Source organism: Ziziphus jujuba, chromosome 1 (genome assembly GCF_031755915.1).
Source record: "Ziziphus jujuba cultivar Dongzao chromosome 1, ASM3175591v1".
In the NCBI taxonomy this organism is placed as follows: Eukaryota; Viridiplantae; Streptophyta; class Magnoliopsida; order Rosales; family Rhamnaceae; genus Ziziphus; species Ziziphus jujuba.
Window position 1 is genome coordinate 45,836,921 of NC_083379.1, and position 14,489 is coordinate 45,851,409.

Consider the following 14,489-nt stretch of genomic DNA (forward strand, 5'->3'; position numbering starts at 1 on the left):
TCAAAACGAGTTAACAAATCTACGATATTACCATGCTAAAAACCACAAATATTTTCTTTTTGTTTTGTTTTATTACTCGTAAATTTGTAGAGTTTTTATTTTATTTTTATTTTTTATATAGATAAATTCGGTAGAGTTAAAAATAAAAAATAGATTTTTTTTTCTTTTTTTTAAAGAATTAAAAAACAGAGTTGAGACGCAAGAGAAATAATACAAACGTGCGCTACAAGTGCACTTTGGATTAGAAAATGATTTTCTAAACACTTTCTGGAACCCAATCGTTCCACGTCGATATATTGATTGTAGAGAGAGAAAGTACGGATAGAGTGCCAAGGTCAGAGGAAGGGATTTAGGGTTAGGGTTTTTTTTGAGAGCATTTCACTTCGCTTCACTGCAATGGAGGAGATAACAGAGGGAGTCAACAATATCAACATTTCGGACTTGCAGAAAAAGAACCGCATTCAGGTCTCCAATACCAAAAAACCCCTCTTCTTCTACGTTAATCTGGCCAAGGTAAAACCTCTGCGTATCCCCTGTTATGTTACTTTTTACACTCGTTTTATGTTCTATGCTTGCGCTTAGTGTTTTGTGTTGTGTTGGATTAATTGGCTCCAAATTGGGCTTTATCCTGACATATATATTGTTATTGGCTGAAGAAAAGTCGTTAATTTCCTTCTGCTTTTTGTGGAATAATGGTTCAATCATCAATTTTTATTTTCTTGCTTATTAATGATGTTTTTGGGGATTTGATTTTCTTGCAGAGGTATATGCAACAGTTCAATGAGGTTGAGCTCTCAGCTTTAGGAATGGGTATTGCATTTTCTTGAACTGTTCAATTCTATCTATTTTTGAGTTCTATAACTTTCGGTTTTCTGCTTACACACATATTATCCATTTTAACATGACTTATTTTAACTCTTTGCAAATGTCTGCTAACTGTACCTTTCAAGTCTAGATCTTTGGAAAATCCCGTAAATGTTGACTTCTACTACATTCTTGTTTTCTGCACGTGTATTGAAAACCAAAACGTTGTATAGGTGTTTTGCAGGCGACATTTGTGTATGTTGTGTTATATTCAGGACTTACCTAGATTAAAAGCTAACATGACTTATGGTTTGCTGTTGTTGGGCTTGGTTTTACCTTACACAGAACAGCATGATACATCTATAATATAACTGTTAAGGAAACCGTAAACCTTGATCCTGCAATTCTCATATTTTGGACTTATTTAAGCTTGACTGTTAAAGGTTTCATGTGAGGTATAATCCTCCTTGCTCTAGGCTTTTAGTTAACGTCATACTACCATGATATTTTTATCTCAAAGTACCAACTTGACTTGATATGACATGGGTACGGCTAAAATAATTGTGTTGACATGCATGTAACAAGGGAAACTTGTACTCAAATTTCTTCAATTGAAAAGCTTTTAAAAGATCTATTAAAATGTGAGTATTTGATTTGATTAGATACTGCTAAAAAAATTCAGATTGGGAAAGGACAACTGAACAACTTGTTTATGATGAATTTTAAGTATTACAAAACAGAGTAAGGTGGGATTTAGTAAGGGACACTTTTAAGGATGCTGCTGTCTGGAACTTAAATGGTCTGAGGGAGATAAGAGCATAAAATGTTGTATTTTTGGGTTTTAAATTTAATTTGTGCATGATTGCGTCTTATTCCTTTTTTCCTGTTGTTCCTTGAGCCTTTGGAAGTTAATTAGCTTTAGTATTGTATTATTGCAGCTATTGCTACAGTTGTCACAATTGCAGAAATTCTGAAAAACAATGGGCTTGCCATCGAGAAGAGTGAGACTCAGACATATTTTTCTCCTACTCCATAACAATTTTCAAGCTATTAATTGTCGTCATTCTAATTATTGAATGCAGAGATCATGACGTCAACTGTTGACATAAAGGATGATTCCAGAGGAAGACCTGTCCAAAAAGCTAAGGTAACTACTAACTATGTTATGTTTTTTGATAGCCTTGAAGCTTTTTGTAGAGTATGTTTATAGATTTTATGAAAGTCATCTAGTTCAAGGTTTAGACCAGTCTAAAATTGGTGCTGGTTGGTCAATTGAATTTTTCACTAGAATCATGCTGACATTTTATTCTAAAGTGATTTATACTGTTCTCGTACCACATTAGTATTGCTGAAATAGTGGTATATTATAAGTTAAATGAATATATGTATTATGGTGCACCATTAAGTAATCTCTAATGAAACTATATGTGTTACAGTGCACCTTTAAATTGGGTTTAATGTTAGTTTTGGCTAGCATATTAACAGTCATTGGTATTTCATATTAAGCTAGCTTTAAGTTCCTTTGGCTAGTACTTCTGTTATCTTTCGACGATAATATTTAGCTTCTCTTTGATTTTCAAGCAGAAAAATGGCCCCTTTTTAGCCCACTTTATGAAGATTTACATTTGTTGATTTGTGTTTCTTTCTAGATCGAGATATTACTTGGTAAGACAGAAAACTTCGACGAGTTGATGGCTGCTGCTTTGGAGGAGAGGGAAGCTGCAGCAGATGCCGATGAGCAGAGCTGAAAGAAAATTTTTCCTGGCATTGGGCACCCCTTCCACTATGTTTTGTTTTGAATTATATACTCTAAAATGAGTAAGGTAAAATAAATTTTGCGGGAATGTATTATCCAAGCATAGATTGTGTTGCAATGAGGAAATTTGCTGTAGGGTTATAATTGTATCTTCCATTTATATTACTAATTTAGCTTTCACTTTTGGTGTCTCCGGACAACTTTGGTCCAACATCTATTGCATTATCGTGTCAAAATAGTATTCCAAAAATATAATTTATCAAGTGCGTTGCCTTTTACCGTGGTGCCTTTGCACTTGGGAGTTTTAAATGGAGATTTTTCTAAGCAGTAAGCGTATACGCATGCATCATAGCACAATTGTGGGGAAAATTAGAATCAAAACAGATAAAAGCAAGAAATGTTAGAATACTATAAAAGCAGTAAATGTGAGAATACTAAGGTTTTCTTTTTGTCTTTTTGCATTGAATTACTGTATTGCTCTAAACCGGTGGTCGTTTTAAAGGTTTCAAATTTTAATAAAATTAAATTTAGTAATAATAATAATAATAATAATAATAATGTTCCGGTCGTGTTTAGTAAAGAGAAACAAATGTCGTGCCGGTTAGTATTAAGCACATTCTACAGGCTGAAAGAGAAACCGCGATCAAGCGTTTTGCTGCAGTGCTGTCTAAAATGTTGAATAGGTATCTGTCTTCTAAACCCAAAGCTCTTCGCTCTCTCTTTTACGCTCTCATGCCATCCAAGTCACACAATCTCCATCCGTTTTGTTCCTTCAATGCAGCACGCTCGGACCCACCATTGCCGGACCTCGTGAACGATATTTCTCGGGTGATCAGCGACCACAGAAACCCCCACCACGACTTGGAACTCTCACTTACCAGTTTCTCAACCCAAATATCCACCAACCTGGTCGAGCAGGTCCTGAAGAGGTGCAAAAATCTTGGGTTCTCTGCTCACAGGTTCTTTCTTTGGGCTAAAACGGTTCCGAATTTTGTACACAGTGTTGAGAGCTATCACATTTTGGTAGATATACTTGGGAGTAGCAAACAATTTGCTATCTTGTGGGATCTTCTTTTAGATATGAGAGAGTCTCGGTGTTGCGAGATTAGTCCAGAAAATTTCTGGGTTATTTTTAGAGCATATAGTAGAGCTAATTTGCCTCGTGACGCTATTCGGGCATTCAATAGAATGGTTGAGTTCGGAATTAAACCCACGATTCATGATCTTGATCAGCTTTTATATGCTTTGTGCAAAAGGAAGCATGTCAAGGATGCCCAACAAATTTTCGATAAAGTTAAAAGTGGTTTTGATCCGAATGCGAAAACTTATAGCATTTTGATAAGGGGTTGGGGTGATGTTGGGGATGCTAATGAGGCTCGTAAGGTGTTTGATGAAATGGTTGAACGAGGATGTTCTCTGGATGTGCTTGCATATAATAGTTATTTGGAGGCGTTGTGCAAAGGAGGAAATGTAGATGAAGCATATAAGATATTCCAAGAAATGGTGCCTAAAGCAGTTGACCCGGATGCTTGGACATACTCTGTTTTCATCCGTGCTTATTGTCAAGCCAATGATATTCATTCGGTTTTTAGGGTGCTTAATAGAATGAGGAGATATAATCTTTTGCCCAATGTGTTCACTTACAACTGCATTATCAAGAAACTCTGCAAGATTGACAAGATGGAAGAGGCTTACCAACTTTTAGATGAAATGATCGAGAAGGGAGTTACACCGGACACATGGAGTTACAATGCAATCCTGGCGTACCATTGTGATCATTGTGAGGTTAACATGGCTCTTAGGTTATTAGCTAGAATGGAAAATGATCAGTGCATGCCTGATCGCCATACTTATAATATGCTGCTCAAAATGCTGATCAGGGTAGGGAGGTTTGATAGGGTAGCTGAAGTTTGGGATGGTATGGGGGGAAGGGGATTTTATCCTTCTGTTTCGACATATACTGTCATGATTCATGGCCACTGTCATAAGAAAGGTAAACTAAAGGAGGCATGCAAATATTTTGAGATGATGATTGATGAAGGAATACCACCATATTCATCTACTGTTGAGCTGTTAAGAAACCAGCTTTTGGGCTTAGGATTTCTTGAGCAGATTGAGATAATCGCAAGTAAAATGGATCGGAGCACTTCTTGCTCAATACAAGAGTTTGCAAACATGATGCGAGGTAATAGGGTTTATAAACCATCAAGAAGAGAAGAGACTGATCTTGAAAGTGACTGAAGACCGAAAGTTGTGCAAGTATCTTGGGCAGGCAAGGTCATTCTCTTTGGCAGTAATTAACATCGAGAAGAGCTTCTCGGATATGTTTTCAGGTATAGTTTACTAACACATTTGTGCTTCATATTTCTGCTTGCTGCTTATAAAATTATACACTTTGCTCTTCTGTGCGTATGCAGATACAATTATTTAGGTATGTTAATATGAAGTTTTAGAGAAAGCGATGATTAAAGTTAGCTTGGTTGTATGATGCATTATGCTAAAGAAAAGAAAAAGTTCAATAATTCGAGAGAATGCCTCATTGGTTATACAAAAACTATCCAACAACAAAACCATGCAATTCTTATATATAGCACTTGCACTTGGAAAAGGGAACATATGTTTGTCCTTGGCTGTGATGTTTAAGTTCTAATGGTTGTTACCTTTGCTGGCTGTAATTAAAAATTGATTGATGGATACTTTTTTTGACAGAAATTAATTAAAATTGAAATTTAAACTGTTTTAAAATCCACATTTGCAGGGTTCTGTGGCAGTTGTTGATCTGAACGGTCAATCAGGACAGGATGCCAAAGTCCATCGGGAGGTTACCATTGAAGAAACTAATTGGCATAGGAAATATGTTCTTACATTCGTGGTTGAGCAGCTGGACTTGGACCTGCATTGTGTCTTAACATTTTTTTTTTTTTTTTTTTCCTTTTGCCAAACAAGGGTTTCTTTAAAAGATGAAAGGCACAATTTTTACCAAAGAATAGGTTTCTTACTTTTAGATTAAGATCAATTGGACATTGGTTAATTGCAATTCAAAGAGAACACTATCTCTTGCTGTGTTCTGATTTCGAGCAATTAGTGGAGAAGAATATGTTACTGAGAAGTAGAAAACTTTTTCATATATTTTGTTCGATAGATTTTTTTTAAAAAAAATTATTTATTTCTTTATTTTTTACAAAGTTAATACAGTTGTTAATGACAATCGAATATCCATCAAAAGAAAAAGAAAAAATAACGACAATTGAATACTTTAATAGTTACTAGGTCTCTAATAGTAAATAATAAATAATTACTGCTTTAATTAATAAATCATTTTGCTTTTTTAATTAGTCTTTTAAATTACGTAGCAAAATTTTCTCTTTTTATGGAATAAAATTTCTTAATTTATCACCATTAAAAAGATTTATTGGTATTTTGTTCTTCGGGAACATATTTTGTTCTTTTTGTTTCAAATAGTTTTTTTTTTTTTAAGAAATATTTTAGTTTGTATTTAGTGAAATATAAGGAGGTGTTGAACGCAAGCTTAATTATATCGATTTAGATTTTTGCAAAAAAAAAGAAAAAAGAAAAAAACTAGATTTAAAAATAAAAAACTAGAGCAACCATAAAGGACGACAAAACAATAATATTATAATCAGAAAAAGAACGAGTCGGATCCAGTAGACCGCGTTAACATGTTCTGTTTCCCATTGCCATTTTCTTAAGCAACGGACTGCTCGTCTCTCTGTTTAATTGAGCTAAGATTTTGATTTACTTGACCGGCCTGACATATTCTTGTTAGCAAAACCCTAACGGTAGTTTTCTCTAGAATCATACACAAAACCCAGATCTTTCTATTTTGATTTATATTTTAAATTTTGTTCATAAATAGGAATTGAGGATTAGAAAGAAGGAAGATGGTGATCATGATGTCAGTGAAGCCCATGTTTAGCATAACGGTGGTCACTCTCTCTCTCCTACTCGCAGTGCTTCTCTTTGCACCCACTTCTCCTTTCTCCCAAATCCCTCTCTTTTCCACCTCGCAACTGTACGTAACCAAGTAACTTTGTATTTTTAATTCTTTTACTTCTTTTTGTTCCCCTATAAACATATCTTTGGTCTTGATTTTTTTTTTCTTTTTAAAATTTATGTTCATTTTTGACATTATATTCTAAGATCCAAAAACAGAACAAGTTTTCAAAGTTTACCATAAAGTTTCCTTTTAGTTTTCATGTGAGTTTTGGAGCCAAATTTGTAGGGCATGAGATTGATTGAGGTTGAATTTTATGCTTTTTGGGGGATGTTCGGTTGTGATCTGTAATTTGTGAATGCAGAGGAAGATTGGACATATGGAGTGTGAGCAGGATGGTAGAATGGAGGCCTTGCAATTGGTGGCTACAAGGACATGTTCCTCGTAAGTTTTAATTTGGAAATCTGATAAATATAATTTCTGGGTGATTTGATTTGTATACATGTAAGCTTGAACTTGGGGAATTCACCAAGAAAATAAAAAAACAGAAGAAGAAAAAGTGTTTTGATTTGGGGATTAGTGAAGTTAGAAAAGGCAGAGCATGCCTATCGAAAGAAAATTCAGATATTTTAAAAATTACCTGGAAATATTGCCTATATTTGGAACTGTTATGAATGCCTTTGGCTTTGTTTACCAACTTGAATGCTGTGAAAAACAAGAATTGGGGTAAACGTAGAACTATATACGCAGGGGTATCAGGTTGCATTTTTGTGTTTTTGAAATTCTGAGTCAATCTTAATTAACTTTCAGTGCAGACAATTGCTTTGGTTTTTTGTTGAAATGCTGCAGCTCTTCCAGCACAGAGTAATGGATACATCAGAGTGGATTGCTATGGTGGCCTCAATCAGATGAGAAGAGATGTGAGTTTTTGGTCCTGGACGTACTTGGATTTCCAGATTTCTTTCATTTATGTTTGAATTTGGTTTACTGCTTTCTAAGAATGGATATTGGTGATATTGAATGCAGTTGTGTGATGGTGTTGGTATTGCTCGCCTTTTAAATGCGACCCTTGTTTTACCAAAGTTTGAAGTGGCTGCATATTGGAATGAATCAAGGTAATTGCTAATAGTTTTTTTGGTCACCATGGGATTGCACCTTAAAATTGTTGCTAAGATAAATACATATGCAGGGTTAAGAAATATAAGAACTTAGTAGGTTTCATATGAGATTGCTGTAATTTAACAAAGTATGTTTGACTAGGACATTGCTTTTTTCAGTAGTAGAGAAATATTGTATTTTAAGTGATATTGCTTAAAAAATGTGTAAATGTGTAACTATGAAATCAAATGATTGAACCTTAAGTGATACTGCATTGATAAACACCCTGTTAATTTGGAATTTGGTTATCTAGCTGATGGAAATGGCTCTAGACAATGATTGAACTTTTTGCCTTAGGCCTTTAGGTGGTTTCGTTTTAGAGATACACTTTAGAGTGTATAACTTGTGTTTATTTTCTTATTAAGTTCTACTCAACACTTTGAAACCAAGGATAAGCCTTGCAATCATATATCATCTTCTGAGGCTCTTGATGTCATGCATTTTCTTTTTTGAAATTATGTTATTTCAAGATTTTTCAGGTTTGTCTGACTTCATATAGATTGGTTGAGTGATTTGCATTTGCTAGAAATATTGTTTTTATTTGTAATATAATTTAGTGGGCATATTATCTTTTTGTAACTTTTTTTGTTTCATCTCAGTGGTTTTACAGATGTGTTTGATGTTGATTACTTCATTCAACAATTGAATGGCTTTATTGAAGTTGCTATAGAGTTGCCACCAGAGATTGCGTCAAAACAACCCTACCGTGTAAATTGTAGCAAACGCAAAGGTCACTTTGATTACATTGAAAGTGTACTTCCATCATTGTTGGAACATCGTTTTATTTCAATCACACCTGCAATGAGTCAAAGAAGGGATAGGTATCATCTTGTAGTTCATTGTCATTTTATTGTTATTATGAATAAGGTTAGTCTCTTCTGTGGGTGGACTAATGTGGCCACATTTTGAGATCAAATGTCAGGAAGCTCATTTTGGTTTTGGATCTGGAGAGAAGTTGGAAATTGATTGACAGAATAATTATATAGTTTTTTAAGATAGATCTTGATGTCTAAGAAAAATATGCATAGTTATTATTTTTACGAAAAAGAGGAAAAAATATACTTAATTGTTCTCATTTGGCCATTGATATATGTTTTCTCTAATTGATGTAGGTATCCCCAGTATGCAAAAGTTGCCCTTTGCCAAGCTTGTTACAATGCACTACGTCTCACTAGATCCTTGGAGAAGAAAGCCTCTGAACTTCTAGAAGCTATTCCCAAACCCTTTCTCTCACTTCACCTTCGATTTGAACCTGACATGGTCGCTTACAGCCAATGTGAGTACACAAACCTTTCTCCTGCCTCCATCAAAGCCATCGATGAAGCTCGGGGAGATAGGAAGCCATGGACTGGAGAGTTGGCCCACATTTGGAGAAAGCGGGGGAAATGTCCTTTGACCCCGAATGAGACAGCCTTCATACTTCAGGCACTTTCCATTCCAACAAACACAAATATATATTTGGCAGCAGGTGATGGTCTGATGGAGATTGAAGGATTGACATCTATTTATGCAAATGTATTTACCAAGTCTAGTCTTCTTAGTGGTGAGGATTTCAAAAGCATGCATGGGAACACAAAAGCTGCTTTGGATTATTATGTGTCCATCAACAGTGATTCCTACATGGCTACATATTTTGGAAATATGGACAAGATGGTCGCAGCTATGAGGGCTTTTAAGGGATTGTATAAAACTCTTTTCTTGAGCAGGAAAGCTTTTGCAGAATTCACTTCCCAGAGTTTGACTGAGAAGGAGTTGATGCAAGCCCTATGGAATGCTCATAGGGATGATTTTATCATGGGGAGAGGATCTGCTTTGCCTGACTGCTTTTGCGAGTATAAATTGTGATTTTTGTTGCCTGAGCCTTCATGTTGTACTTTAAATGTCAGAAAACAATTCAAAGGAATCGTTCTCTTTTTGCTCCCTTTGCTAGACTTGGTGTTTTTGTAGGATTTAGACATTCAGTTATATCTTATCGTGACGACCTTATTATTATATTGCTTCTAAAATAGGGTTAGAAAGGCTCTTTTTATAGACAAAAAAGCTATGGAAAAAAAAAAAAAAATGCCTACGAATGTAACGAAAAGAGACAGTTGGCCTTATGGCTCCCCAAAAAAAAAATAAAATAAAATAAAAGAAGAAAACAGTAGTCGGTAGGGTTCTTTTACACAAAATTTGGCAAATCAACAAAAAGAAGAAATAAACGGTGGTAATTCCAAACCAGAATGTATTTCCTGTCTGTTCTTTTGAATCGTCTTAACCTTTAACCACGAGATAGCAGGATAACACGGTAACCTTGTCACAGAATCGGAGGCTTTCGTTCAGCTTCAGTTCCCTGCAAAACGATTATAGACTTGAATATATAAGAGTTCGATGTGATTTTATGAAATTTCCTTGAATATATTTAACTTTGTAAACTAGGAAAACCGAAAAAACTGGTCACTTCAACTTGCAAGGCCAGATTGTATTTAGCACATTTTCTTTCAAAATTGTAGCTTGCCATTCAGAGTTCCAGAACTAGTTACATTTTCCATTTTTTGTTGTTGTCTATATAGACCATTACTAGTGAGACACTAGTACATGCATTATAGGAAAAGGAAAGTAATTATATACCCGCACGCTTTGTCAAATTACGGTACCAAGACAAGCAAGATGGTTTTTTGGACGATACATGGTCCATTTCAACTTCAGGGACATGGGAAATCTTCGCCAAATCTCCATCTTCTTTCCGGCATTGTTCTACAAGTGAGTTGCATCCATGGATAGACAGATGGATGAGGGAGCTTGGAAGCCCATCTTCTGGAAAGGACTGGAATGCAGGACAGTCTTCAATGTACAGGTCCTTGAGGGAGGTTAGATTCCTGAGCACACTGGATGGCCCAAATGATGGTAGACTTGCACATGATCCAATACTCAGATATTGAAGAGAGGTGGGGAGACCTTCTTGTGGCAGTTGCAAAAGCTGTGGACAGTTCCGGATGAAGAGTAGTTCAAGATTTGCAAAGGCTTCGGCATTTTATTTTTTTGGTTGGCCAAAGACTCAAGATGTTCCCAGCCATGGATATAGAGAGCTTTGAGACTTGGGATGCTTGGCCATTTGGGAGGAGACTTTACATTGGAGATGTTTGAAATCACCAGAGTGCAAAGTGTTGTTTCCATGTATCAGACTTAGTAATTTGTCATCGATATAAGTATCCATTGCCAAGTGCTGAAGATCTTCTACATTTTCCTTTTCCCAGGAGGCAGTTAGTGATCTGCACCCGATTATCTCCAGTTTATCCAGATAGAGAAAATCTGGCAGTTTGAGCAGCTCGGGGCAATTACTAATTTTGACCTCTCTAGTTTCTTCTGGCCGTTGTTTGTATACTATTCCGACTGGTAGATCTTCATTCAAGTGCTTTAGAAGAGGATTGTCAACAAGTGTTATATTAGTCAGAGGGGCCAAGGGAATAGTTTCCAGTAAGTCACACTTTTTGATCTTCAAATGATCTAGCTTAGGAAAGAAACAAGGCAACTTTGTCAGTTTGGGGCAGTGACTGATCTTCAGCTTCTTCAAGGATGGGTAGTGCTCCTCTTGCTGCTCCTCTTGCCATTCTTCCAACACCTGCATATTTTTTAGGCGAACTTCTTTGAGTTTGGGAAGCTGGCCAAGGTTGAGGATTTTGGTTCTTGCGCAATGCTTCAAGGAGATAGCAACCAAGTTTTGCAGTTGTCCATTTTTCATCCAAGTTGGTAATTCAATGCCTCTGTAGTGAAAAATGTGGACCTCTCTGACATTTGAGTGGGGCTGCAGTTCTTCAAGTACCTCTTCTTCTCTGGCTTTGTCTTGTGTGTTAATATTTTGATTGCTCCATTCGTATACCACTTTCTGAAGCCATTCCTTGTCTTTCAAGTTTGCATCCCCAACAGTCGCTGCATTTTCAAGTTTTGAGATATGCAAGGTTCCTGTAAGATAAACCATATTCTTCAACTCTTCAAGCCTGTATCCAGTTTCGCAGCCAACATGGAAGGCATGCAAATTATGCAGGCTAGTTAAACGTCCTATGTTTGGTGGCAGAATACAGACCACGGACCAGAACATTTCATCCAGCTCTAGATATCTCAGGTTGGTAAGGTCTGCGAGATCTCTGGGCAACTTGAAAAGCCAAGGACAACCCAAGAGTTTCAGTGTCTCCAGATTGTAGGGTCTGCATATTGAATTGGGAAGCTTTTTTATTTCAGTTTTGCATAGGTTGAGATAACGCAAAAGCTTCAACTTTTCAATTGATTTTGGCAGTTTCTTTAGCGTGCTTGAACTCAGGTCCAACACTCGTATGTATGAAAGCTCATCAAACACTTTCTGTAGGGCATGGCCGAAGGCTTTCAAGTGTCCAGCTGGAAATACAAGTGTCCGCAGCTTCTTTGATGTGTCGACTATCTCTAAAATAGGCTGCTCAACCTCTTTACATAGCAATGATACATGACGAGAGTTTTCTTTAAGGCTAAGTGACTCTTTTTTGGTGGACATTGGTCTTTCGTCCTTCACTTGGGAAAAAAAAGGATGTGCCATTGATTGTGCTAAGTCATGGATAAGGTCATGCATCCTATATTTTGTGCTATCATCGCTTGAAATTTCAAAGAAGAACCTCTTCTCCAAATTATTGAAGTAGTCACTTCCAATATCCTCTGTCTTCTCATTCTTCTTGGTAAGAATGAATTCTTGTGCCATCCATAACTTGGTCAATTGATTCTTATCAAATGCATCAGATTTTGGAAACATAGAACAATATGCAAAGCACTGCTTTAGATTTGAAGACAGATGATTATAGCTCAATCTAAGAACTGGCAAAACCGAATCATCTTTTGCTTCCCATATTTCACTCTTCATGATGCGTTTCCATTTGTGTACATCAGTTTCCCCCTTCAGCAGGCCTCCCATCTGTCTCACTGCCAATGGTAAACCTTTGCACTTTCTTACAATTTCTTTTCCATATTCCTCCAATTCATTTCGTGCGCCATCCGTGGAATCATCTTCTCGAATGCAATTTCTTCAAACAACGACCATGATTCTTTGTCATCAGAACATCGTAGACGATAGGTGTCTTTAGCACACCTTATACCTGCAACCGTTGAGTCTCTACCTGTAACCATCACAGGGCTTCCTTTTGGTCCAAGGCTAAAGACATTTTCTAGTTTTTCCCATTCCGGAAAACTAGCTTTCCATATATCATCTAGAACAACTAAAAACCGCTCCTTCTCCAGGATTTCAACAATTTTTTTTCTAGTTGTTCCATAGAGAGAAAGTCGACACCTTGAGCAGTCTCGTTATGAGATACCATAATCTCTCTGAAAATCCTTGTTATGTCAAAAGTTTCAGTCACAGAAACCCATATTCTGGTTTTGAAATAATTTTTCACTCTCTAATCTTTCATTACAAGTTGAGCAAGAGTTGTTTTACCAACTCCTCCCATCCCAAAAATGGGAATGACAGAAAAATTACTAGCATCACTGCCTTCTTCATCTGGTATCAAAAATTTTATTATATTCTCTTTATCATTTTTGTTAGTGTAATGTCACTTTTGTTGCTGTCATAAGTTGCTTTGTGATAATTAGTTACTGTATTTTCAGTTTTTGATAAAAATACTGTTGTATTAGGTAGCCAAAGTATGACTTGTCTTTTGACAATATGATTACTGCAGTAGTACGTGCAAATTAGATGGTTTACTGTTTCTGAAAACTTGTGTTTATATGTTCTGTCCAAAAAATGAACGAGTGTGTTCACCACACCAGTTTAAGCTTCTTCCTCTTTCGTTTTTGCTGTGTTTTTTATCCTAAAAATCCTACAATTTTCCCTACCGACAACTAAATTGGTTCCAAGGGATCCAGATTGTCGAGAACTTAAAGGCTCATCACGCCTTGATATGCCACGGTGCCCTTGAACGTCTTTTCCCACCTCCTCTAAAATTTTATCTAGTCTGGCTACAATTTCTCTTAGTTCACGTGATATGCCATACTGACAGATATAGCTAGTAGGAGTAAATGGAGAAAAAAGTTTTCTTACTTGATTCTTCATCTTCCACAAATGAACTTCTGTTGCCCAATAGTCCATCAAGTCTTGTGCATCATAAGCTGCTATTGTCAGCTTCCCGACCCACATATTGAGCGCATTATGATTAGAAGAAGTGGACAGATTCTTTTCCATATCTTCAAGGCTTGTACGAAGTTCTTCAAACATGTTTTCCAGCTTTCCAATATCTTCCTTGACATGATAAAATGCAAGAAACTCCTCCTTGACAAAAGAAGAAGCTTTCTGAAGGGTAACCTCCAAAACAGCACTTCCCATTGTTGTCACTACTAGATCAACCATTTTTTTTTTTCCCAGCGAAGATGAGCCAAAACACAGAATGGAAGAGAATGAAATTTTGTAAAGGTAAAAATTCTATCTGGCTTTCAGTACAAGAGTACTTGAGCTGCGCTGATCTTATGGAAATATTGCAAGAGGGAGCGGAAAGAATCACAAGTTGATGAAGATCCACAATCTCAAAAATGGTTAAGAAGGATCAGAAGGAGTCTCCTAAATACTTTTCACATACAGATACAAGTTACAGAAACTTCGGCATGTAAAGTTTTCATGTGATCAAGTTCTGCCCTGTATAATTGAATCTCTTTTAAGATGAAGGACTATAACTAGTAAAATAGAGTAAAATAGTCTAACAATGAAAAGTCGTAAGTTTCATATTATCCCTCTAGTTTTTCTCTCTATGATCTATCATCTGAGGTAAGAATTTGGTAAATTCTTAAGCAGCCCCCCAAAAAGACCGTTCTCTCCTTACTATCCTA

At 36.3% G+C, this 14,489-nt stretch overlaps 4 protein-coding genes across 7 annotated transcripts; 3 read left to right on the top strand and 1 right to left on the bottom strand.

Annotated features, from left to right (window-relative positions):
* The first annotated feature begins 261 nt into the window (after nt 1-261).
* On the top strand, nt 262-2,751 carry LOC107408434 (uncharacterized protein At2g34160). The gene is made up of 5 exons (XM_016015831.4): nt 262-513; nt 762-810; nt 1,743-1,805; nt 1,887-1,951; nt 2,454-2,751. The coding sequence occupies exons 1-5, from the start codon at nt 397-399 to the stop codon at nt 2,550-2,552; spliced, it is 393 nt and encodes a 130-aa protein (XP_015871317.1). The 5' UTR covers nt 262-396; the 3' UTR covers nt 2,553-2,751.
* A 152-nt stretch (nt 2,752-2,903) lies between these two features.
* LOC107408384 (pentatricopeptide repeat-containing protein At1g52640, mitochondrial) lies at nt 2,904-5,734 on the top strand. The gene is made up of 2 exons (XM_016015771.4): nt 2,904-4,893; nt 5,319-5,734. The coding sequence occupies exon 1, from the start codon at nt 3,233-3,235 to the stop codon at nt 4,799-4,801; it is 1,569 nt and encodes a 522-aa protein (XP_015871257.2). The 5' UTR covers nt 2,904-3,232; the 3' UTR covers nt 4,802-4,893; nt 5,319-5,734.
* A 378-nt stretch (nt 5,735-6,112) lies between these two features.
* LOC107408394 (O-fucosyltransferase 13) lies at nt 6,113-9,665 on the top strand. Of its 4 annotated transcripts, XM_016015789.4 has the most exons (7): nt 6,113-6,360; nt 6,438-6,593; nt 6,880-6,959; nt 7,365-7,435; nt 7,542-7,630; nt 8,273-8,494; nt 8,786-9,665. In XM_016015789.4, exons 2-7 carry the CDS (start codon nt 6,463-6,465, stop codon nt 9,516-9,518), a joined length of 1,326 nt encoding a protein of 441 aa, XP_015871275.2. In that variant the 5' UTR covers nt 6,113-6,360; nt 6,438-6,462; the 3' UTR covers nt 9,519-9,665. The 4 variants fall into 4 exon arrangements, with proteins under 4 accessions (XP_015871275.2, XP_048321960.1, XP_024931072.1 ...); XM_025075304.3 differs by lacking the exon at nt 6,113-6,360 and having other exon boundaries at nt 6,534-6,593; nt 7,326-7,435; XM_016015820.4 differs by lacking the exon at nt 6,113-6,360 and having other exon boundaries at nt 6,548-6,593; nt 7,331-7,435.
* A 1,045-nt stretch (nt 9,666-10,710) lies between these two features.
* Nucleotides 10,711-12,588, bottom strand: LOC107408186 (putative disease resistance RPP13-like protein 1). The gene has a single exon (XM_025075295.2). The coding sequence runs from the start codon at nt 12,586-12,588 to the stop codon at nt 10,711-10,713; it is 1,878 nt and encodes a 625-aa protein (XP_024931063.2).
* Between the last annotated feature and the right edge of the window lie 1,901 nt (nt 12,589-14,489).